The 10,000-nt window shown below is 47.6% G+C and overlaps 1 protein-coding gene across 1 annotated transcript in view; it reads left to right on the plus strand.

The window, feature by feature from the left end:
- LOC311307218 (ERC protein 2) overlaps positions 1-10,000 on the plus strand; it is a gene marked incomplete at both ends in the record, with an annotated part of 242,748 nt that overhangs the window by 123,301 nt on the left and 109,447 nt on the right. The window contains 2 exons of the mRNA XM_084436017.1: positions 4,674-4,811; positions 9,742-10,000. The exon at positions 9,742-10,000 is cut by the window's right edge and continues 20 nt beyond it. Of these exons, the coding sequence (XP_084292143.1) occupies positions 4,674-4,811; positions 9,742-10,000 (397 nt within the window). The remainder of the gene's footprint in view (positions 1-4,673; positions 4,812-9,741) is intronic.

Here is a 10,000-nt window from a genome sequence, read left to right on the forward strand (position 1 = left end):
GCCTCGCTTAGCTTCAATCTCCATTTCCGGAGATATGCCGCTAGTGTCTGCATGTCCTGGCTCAGTGTCTCCTCCACGGCCTGCCAGTCTCCAGCTGAGTACACCAGCGCAAGGTCATCTGCATAGGCTTACTTCCTGGAGACTGTGGTCGGCAGGTCGTAGGTGTGGATATTATAAAGGTGGGGGGCCAGGACAGATCCCTTGGGGACGCCGTTCTTAAGGCGTCGCAACCTGCTTCACTGTCCGCTACCGATGGTAAGGGTGAAGCTGCGGTTTCGGACAAGCTCCATGATCATGCTGACCATGTGCCTGTCCGGCAGCAGGTGGAGCAGCTTGCAGGTGAGGTCGTGGTGCCATACGGTGTCATAGGCTACGGCCTTCTTTTTAGCCGAAAAGCTGTCCTCTGTGTCTTGAGTCATCAAAGTGACTTGATCTCCCGTGTCGGAACCCGGCCTGCTCCTGTGGGAGCACCGGGTCGATGATTGGTTTGACGCGGGCGTAGATGAGATTGATTTTGAAGGGGATACATAACAGAGAGATGGGGTGGTAACTCTTGGGGTCCCCTTCAGGCTTGTTCGGCTTAGGGATCGCGACAACTAGGGCTCTTCTCCAGATTTTGGGGATCTTGAGTTGGCGCAAGCAGGAAGAGAGGAACGCTCTTAACCAGGACTTCAAGGCAGAGCTTTCCCTGGCTTTACATGCTGGAGGGCAGCAGCGAACTCCTCCGGTGTGAATTCACCGAAGATGTTACCACCGCTAGGAGTTGTGGCCTTCCAGAGGTCAGACTTCTTCTGCCACGAGACGTGACGATTTGCAGTCTTTGCCCTCGTCTGTCCCACTTTTCACAAATTGTGATGCAATTTTGTTTGCAGAGATGGGGCAGTGACGGGGGGGAGTGACTAGACCTACCAGTGAGGTTGTTAAGGATGCTCCATGCCTTGCGGCTGGAGTGTGAGAAGTCAATGGAGTTATTGGCCTCTTCCCAGCGCTCTTGTCTCCTTTGGCTGAGTCTAGACAGCAGGGCTGAGGCAAGTCTGTCTGACTCAGCTCCTGGGGGGGCGCGGAGCAAGGCACTGTAGAGACTCTCACACTCCGCATCCCAACACGGTTTGTAGCTATTGCGACGTCCGCATGGGATGGATTTCACCAGAATGCCGCAAAGTTGGTGTTAGGTGGTGGAAGACACCTTGTCGATCTATGGGTAGCGAGGCCATGCTTCCTGCTTAGGGTAGACCCAGCTAGAGCGGAATTTGGAAGAACTAGCTTATCTGCTGTTACACAGTGGGTCTCCTGGAGGAGGATGACGAGGGCCTTGGTGGTGCAGTCCAGGTGCTCGATGAAGTAGATTTTACTGGGGGTGAGCCCTTCGGAGTTCAGCTGCAGAATTCTGGGTTGGGAGCCGGCTGCTCTCCCTGCCTGTGGCAGCCGGATACCAGTCCGGGTGGTGTCCTTCAGTTGGCAGACTTTGCTTCACGTACGATGGTTAATCGCAGCTACTGGCGGGGGGCACCACGAGAAGGTGTCTGCCTCGCCCCCCAAACCAGGCCTTATCTCCTAGCACATACGATATACCAGATACCACATACTAGATACCAAGTACCAGATATCACATACAGTACCAGATACCAGATACTACATACTGTACCAGATACGACATACCAGATACAGTACCAGATACGACATATCAGCTATGATATACCAGATATCAGATATCACATACCACATACCACATACCAGATATCAGATATCAGATACCATATACCAGATACCACATAACACATACCATATACCACATACCAGATACCACATAACACATACCACATAACACATACCACATAACACATACCACATAACACATACCACATAACACATACCAGATACCAGAATAAAGAGACCAGATACCACATACCTGATAACAGATACCAGAGGCCAGATAACAGACACCAGATGAGGACTTTAGGGCAGCGCATTGGGAAGTGTCCTGCTCATCCTGTCGACCTGCTGTTTGGTTTAATAGGAGTCTTTTATGTTGATGTCTTTTTTAATTTTATTCCGCTCTGTTTCTGTCCCTCTGGGCTGTCCTGTTACCTGTGGTTCAACGTCTGTTCAACATCCTGTATGTTAGAGGTACTGGGATGTCATCCCTACTGCTCATTTTAGAGGTACTGGGATGTCATCCCTACTACTCATGTTAGAGGTTCTGGAATGTCATCCCTCCACATTAGAGGTACTGGGTGGAGGCTTTCTCTCTGCCACTGGTTCAATCAATCAATCAATCAATCAATCAATCAAAGCTTTATTTGTATAGCGCATGTCATACCCAGAGGCAACACAATGCGCTTTACAGAGAACAAGGGAGGTGGGCATACGACCTACTCTCTACATATTCCAGAGGGAAGCAAAAAAACAGTAATCACCCGGGGGCCAGATAAGTGAGCTGTAAAAATTCTTCCCTGACCCCTCTCAACAAGGCGATCGAGCAAGCTCCAGGAGTATGTTTGTCTACCGGCTAAGAACATTTATAAAGCAATACATTACATTAAATTACATTTCAGAGTAAGAGAGGCTAAAACAGGGGTGGGCAAACCTTTTGACTCGCGGGCCACAATGGGTTCTCAAATTTGACAGAGGGGCCGGGCCAGGAGCATTTGGATGGAGTGTTTGGGCCGGATATACTAAAGCGTTGCGTGTAGCGTGTGCAAACCTCATAGCACAGTAAGCACACGCAAATAAATTTACAACCCGATTTATTAACAGTGCGCACTGAGGACTGTGTCTTTCAAATGTGCAAAATAGCCCTTATCCAGTTAGTATGTTTGTCTCAATGAATATGCAAGATGGGGCGTTTACACACTATATTTTGCACAATACTGGGAGGAGAAAATGTAAATAGATTAAAATAGTACACGCACTGTGATTTATCAAACCTGGAGATTGCATCTGTTTTTAATACGTTTCAATTGAAGGTGCAAAGTTATAGAAATCAACATTTATTGAAAAAAGATGAATGGAATCACTTTCAACATTCAAAACATATACTCGAGCTCAATAATTTCTAATTGTGTTAAACCCCGCAAAATCATGGATGGATTGTCCTGACCATGGGCTCTACAAACTCGTCACAGACGCCTTCACCTTCACGCGCAAACAGTACACGTGTACCGTCGCCAAGCACCCAAGCACACAGAGATAAGCTGAATCCCAAATCGCGCACTTAGGCGAAAGTGCAGAGCACACGCGGCCTTGTGGCCTTACATGCGCGTTCCCGCTAAGTCCACAAGGGCTCAGGGTAGTTCCAAAACGGAATCGCTAGGTCCACAAGTGCGCCACGCCGCCATTTTGCGCACTGTAACCGCACTTACCGAAAGTCCGCAATTTCACGGACTTAGGAGCAGAAAATACCCACAGCCCACCGCGTCTCATGTGACACGGTGCTTGAGTGCATCCGAGTCATGATCCGAGTGCATCACACATAAATGATGACATTTGCAGATAACACAACATTTATCTTGAAATCCACATGCTGCAAACATATCCCACCCAACCTAATTTTTTAATTATTATTAAATTAAAACAGACGTCAATCGGTCAATTTGCAGAGCTGAGGGGAGCGTCAGAGCAGCCTCTGCGTCGGAGGAACGCGGCAGCCAATGAAAACGAAGTGGGAGGGGCATTGAGCGAAACTGGGAGTGCTGTCCCATTTAATTCACGGTCCTGCACCCTCTGGCCCTTCCAGCTGACGTCAATTAAGTGCTCAGGCCTCAGGCCACAAGTGCGAGGGGCCGCAAGTGCGGTTTGCGCACTCAGATTGGGATTCAGCTATAGACTGTATTAAATATCCTACCTGCAGCAGAAACTAGAAGTGGGTCTTTAAATTGAGAGCGATGTGCGGCGTGTTAATGAAGCTACCTCTGAGCAGTAGGCGCCCATTCTTGTGTTGACTGCTTGCTAGCGTAGTTTGCATGCTTCGTGGCAAAGTGACCGGTGATATTGTACTCTTTGAAAACCGCAACAGCTTCTTGGCATATCAGACATACAGCCGTTGATCGGACTTCAGTGAAAAAATATTTTGTTGTCCACTCCTTATTAAACACTCGGCACTCACTGTCCACTTTCCTTTTCTTTGGTCCGCTCATTTTTACAGAAGGTCTCAAATGGCAACGGGAAAGTGAAAATGAAAGTGAAATAAAGAGTAATATGCTACACTCCAACAAAGGTCAATGTGTCTGGAGTGCGCCATCTATTGGGGAAACGCGGGCATTGCAGGGAAAAGGGAAAATGAATGAGGTTTTTACTATAATTTGGACAAATTCGGCGGGCCGGATTAAAAAGCCTAACGGGCCGTATATGGCCCGCGGGCCGTAGTTTGCCCATGTCTGGGCTAAAAGCATCATAGGAGAGAGAACATTCTACGGACATGCTACGACATCCACAGCAGGCACGGGGGTATCTATCGGACTCCGGGAGGTCTGCTGGTGACAGTGGGGCATCCACTGGACCTGGTTAGAAGATAGGAGGGAGAGAGAGAGGCACTAGGGAGAGGGAAAGCAGGTTATTAATCCCTTCATCTCTGTCTCTTTCTTTCTCTCCCTCCTGTGTCTTTGTCTGTATCTCTCTCATCCTCCTCTCTCTGTCTGACTCTCTCTCATGCCCCTGTCTCTCTGTATCTACAGATCGAGAACCTGCTGGAACAGTTGAAGGACAGGGACAAGCAGCTGGCTGTGCTGAGGGACAGGGTGACGTCTCTGCAGACGGACTCCAGCAACACGGAGACGGCCCTGAATACCCTGGAGGAGGCCCTCACTGAGAAGGTACGGGAGGAGGGAGGGAGGAGGGATGGAGGGAGGAAAGGAGGAATGGAGGGAGTAAAGGGGGGGGGGGGGTGGAGGGAGGGAAGGAGAGAACATTGATAGAATGTTTACCATTCCACTCCAGTTTGATATCATACACACTGTCTACACACACACACACACACACACACACACACACACACACACACACACACACACACACTGCTACACACAGTCATTATGTGTAGGACACTGCCAGAGTGCCTCAACACTGACAACTGTATTGATTCGGTTACAGGGCCTCTGTCTAAACACACACACACAGTTAGATGCATGCACGCACACACTCACACACACACACACACACACACACACACACACACACACACACACACACACACACACGCACACACACGCACAGACACACAGACACACACACACTTGTACACATGGAGGCAGACATGTGTGCATGCGCACACACACACACACACACACACACACACACACACACACACTCACACACACACACACACACACAACCTATGTTGAAAGCTGTTGAACACGGCTGTGTAGACCTTGGCTCATCCCTCCTCCTGTGTGTGAGTGGAGCGGACTGATGCTGAATGTTGGTTGTAAACATTCAGCGTTTGTTGTCTCTGGGTGCGTGAGAGAGCAGCTGGGCTCCATAAAGCCCCACGTCTGGGCTAGCCCTAACCCTAGCTCTCTCGGGGAGCTAAGGCTGGGTTAACCCTAACCCTTACCCTCTGGGGGGTTAAGGCTGGGCTAGCCCTAACCCTCTGAGGAAGCAAAGGCTGGGTTAACCCTAACCCTAACCCTTTGGGGAGCTAAGGTGGGGCTAGCCTTAGTCCTCTGGGGAGCTAGCTAGCGCTGAGGATGAATCACCTTCCAGGTCATTCAGGCCTTTTGTTGCCTGTAATTGTTTTCTGTGAAGGCCAGGGTGCGGTTATGGTTAGGTACATTTACCCACTAAAAACAGCATTTTTCTGAATTCTGGGGGAACGTGTCTCTGTCGGGAAAGTCTTACTCACCCAAGATGGAATTCCGATGTTGATACTTTGGTTTTCCTTTGAAACCAGTCGGGTTTATCCTCATGTACACAAACCGGTTAGTGTCATGTTTATGTGTTTACAAAGAACGTCAAGGAAAGGTTTGATGTTTTGAGAGCTTCCCCAATGACACAGCTGCCCTCTCCAACCGCCATCTCATTCTGCCCTGCAGAAGAACTCTGAATACACCACGATGTGACCTGAATTAGTTAGTGGAGGATTTAGAAGTAATTACATTTCAGACATGATCTGGCTGATGTGTGCCTACAGTACAGTCTGTGTGTAGAGAGCTACGTGTGTGTGTCTGTGTGTATGTGTGTGTGTGTGTGTGTGTGTGTGTGTGTGTGTGCGTGCATGTGTGCGTGTGTGTTAGAGTGAGTGAGTGTGTGTGTGTGTTTGGCTGAGGTGTTCTCCCTTCCTGCCAAGTGTAAACTCACGTCAGGAACTAATCACAACATCCTAAGAGGATCTGGATGGAGGACATGAATGGATAGATGAATGGATGAAGAGATCGATCAATGGATGGAAGGATAGATGAATGGATGAAGGGATAGAGAAATGGATGAAGGGATAGAGAAATGGATGAAGGGATAGAAAATGGATGGGGGGATAGAGAAATGGATGGGGGAGGATAGATAAATGGATGAGGGGATAGATAAATGGATAGAAGAATATTTGGAATACTGTGAGGTGCAGGTTTCATGTTAATACTGGCAGGATTCTGCGGTAGTTTGGTCATGCGTACGGATTTGATGGATGGTACATTTCACATCCTATGTTCTGATACCCTTAAGGGAACCTATGCTTTTATTAGTTTGCTTACAATTTCATTTTATTTCACCAATTTGTTTAGCGGCAAGTGTACATTGAGCAGACGGGGATAATCACATAATAAAAGTTAGTCAGTCCTGACTCCGTCCAAGCCGTCTGCTTACACAGAAACCACTTCTGATGAACTTTACCCATAATTCTGCTGTGATGAGGGTGCTGTGGTGGATGCAGGGTGTGCGTAATAAGTTTACAAGAGCATGCGTTTGTGTGATTTTGTGTGTGTGTTCATGTGTGTGCGTGGGTGTGTGTTGCTAATCGCACACCCAGTCTCAAACCTGCTGTCGTAGCCAGTCACTACCCACAACGCTCTGGTTGTAATTAGCAGGCCGGGGCATGCCAGCCCTCCTCACAGACGTGTGGTACAGACAGCCTTTACTGTCGCTCCCTGGTTTCACTCCCCGAACCCCACACATCCTTCAGACACTTCACACTAGAGAACAAAACACAGGAGCACTCAGGAACGCCATTTTTCTCTCTCTCCTCTCATCTCCTTCCTCTCCTCTGCCTTGTCTTCAGGCTTGGCTACGTTGTGCCAAAGCCAGTTAGTAACAGTATTTGTGCTGTTACCGGGGGGTTTAAACCTGCCAATCATGTGGTGATGCCACGTGGTTAACTCTTTCCAACAGGCGTTCAGCGCCTAAATAAACACCTGAATAAACACCTTGATAATCACTCCGACCCACACTCTAAACACACACACACACACACACACACATGAACTGAACACAAACTTTAAACACACACATGTGAACACACTCAACAAACTGGCCCTTGGCTAGGGCAACCTGGTGCCTGGTCTCAGGCCAGGCCCAGTCCCGAAACCACCATCACTTCTTAACTCCTCACATCTGATGGGACTGGACATTACTGGACATCTGACAGAACTGGGCAGCTATCACACAGCCTGGAGACATGGGGGGGAGGGAAGGAGGAGTGAGACAGGGAGGGAGGAGGGAAGGAGAGAGGAAGGTGGGAGGCAGGGAGGAGGGAGAGAGGAGGGAGGGAGTGAAGAGGCGCTACTGCCAAGAGGCTATGGGGTGTGTTGGGATTAGGCAGCTGGAACGTCTCACTGCCAGTCAGAGGGCTTAGTCCATAATGAGAACATTACCTCTCCCTCTCTCTTTCTTTCTCCCTTTTTCTCTTTCTCCCTCTCTCCTTTTCTCTTTCTCCATTTCCCTCTCTTTGTCGGTCTCTCACACTCTTTCTTTCTCTCTAGCCCTTTAGATAAATAGATACAGTAGATACTGTAGAAGCCTTTATTTAGACAGAGAAGGCCATACTGAGACCAGGTCTCTTTTACAGATGTGCCCTGCTTAGAAACAACACTAATACAGTAGCAGAGTACAGAAAAATACAAACGTAGTGACAATGTACAGGGGTACAGAGTAGAATAATTATTCTATATATAAGTACAGTAAGGAAATGATGAGCATCAATGACATTTACCAACTACAGTCCCATAGGTATCAGTTAATAATTATTTTTGCAGGGGAATAAGGGATGTTTTGTTTCTGAAAGGAGTTCCAGAGTTGCAGTGAAAGACCTGCAATGTTAAAAGCAGCGTTTCCCCAATTCATTCTGAGCTGTAGGGATGTTTAAAGCTAGTGGTACATGTGAGCTAGTGGGATAGAGAGGAGCCTAGACAGGTACAGAGGTGCTTTGGCAATGAGGGCTTGATACATAAATAAAACTCCATCTTGTTTTCTCCTGAGCTCAAGGGAGAGCCACTCCAATTTTTGGTAGAGCATGCAATGATGAGTTCTAAGCCCTTTGCCTGTGATCAATCTTAAGGCACTATGATATATAGGGCCAAGGGACTTTAGGATAGAGGCTGAGGCGTGCATGTACAGGGTTTCACCATAGTGAAGAAATGGCAGGATGTCTGTCTGTATAATCCTTTTCCTACTCTCCTGGGTGAAACAGGATTTGTTTTTGTATAGAAATCAGATTTTAGGTTTAATTTTGTTTCTTAAATAAGTGATATGGTGGCAGAAGGATAGATTATAGTCTAGCTAGATGCCTAAATACTTATATGACTTATGTGCCAGCGATGGATCAGGGCTCTTGATGGAGAAGATCATGAACTTAGTTTTACTGGCATTTAGAACAAGTTTCCAATTTGCTAACGAGCATTGAATGAAATTGAAAGCTTATTGAAGTAGCAGGAGGGTTTCTCTGGTAGTGGGCGCTGTTGTTTAGAGTACTGTGTCATCAGTATAGAAATGAGAATTACAGTTGGAAAGATTAGAAGCAATATTGTTGATGTAAATAGTAAAACGTAAGGAACCAAAAATAAGGGACTTAAGGGACTCCTTTCTTTAGGGTCAGAAACTCATCTACTAATACAGCTTGCATTCTATTAGATAGGTAATGTTGAAACCAGTTTGCATGCAGTTTTGATGAAGTGCTAATTCAGGGATTTCTGCAGTCAGAGCAATGTCACTATGAGAAAGGTCATGTCACAATCCTTGTTTAAAATTTTGATGATAAAACGTGGGAGTGATTTTGGAATGTTTTTGTCTCTAAAAAATGCTATCGGGCAGTAATGTCTAGAGGGCAGACTATTAATTTTAGGGGTTTATGTTGCTTTTTTAACTCCCCATCTCTGTTCTACTAATCTGTCTCTCTCTCTCAGATAATGCTAACACTGAGACATGCTAACACCAAGACATGCTAACACTGACATGCTAACACTGAGACATGCTAACATTGAGACATGCTAACACTGACACATGCTAACACTGATTTGCTAACCCTGAGACATGCTAACACTGACATGCTAACACAGAGACATGCTAACACTGATTTGCTTAAACTGAGACATGCTAACACTGAGAGAGTTACCATGCGGGCGATTAACCCTACCCACGACAAATGTCAAATAAACCTTCTAAAACTTGAAAGTAGATTGAGGAAAATATTTGACATTTCTCTGAGTAACCTTCTACCTTCTCTCCTCTTTATCTCTCCAATTCCTCTCCTTGCATTCTCTCCCCTCTCTCTTCCCCTCCTCTCTCCCTGTCCTCTCTCGCTGTCCTCTCTGTCGTCCTCAGGAAAGGGTGGTGGAGAGACTGCGGGAGCAGAAAGAGAGGGATGGCCGGGCTCACCTGGAGGAGGTGGAGGTTTTTAGGAAGGAAAACCAGGAGCTGAAGGAGAGACTCTGTGGCCTGGGGCAGCCCCTGGCCCAGTCCCAGGCCCAGTCCCAGTCCCAGTCCCAGGCCCAGCCCCTGGCCCAAGCCCAGACGCAGGCCCTGACCGAGGCCCAGGTCCTGACCACCACCATGGCCATCACCACCCAGAACATGCTACAGA

This window comes from Borostomias antarcticus (assembly GCF_949987555.1).
Source record: "Borostomias antarcticus genome assembly, chromosome: 3".
NCBI classification, from domain to species: Eukaryota; Metazoa; Chordata; class Actinopteri; order Stomiiformes; family Stomiidae; genus Borostomias; species Borostomias antarcticus.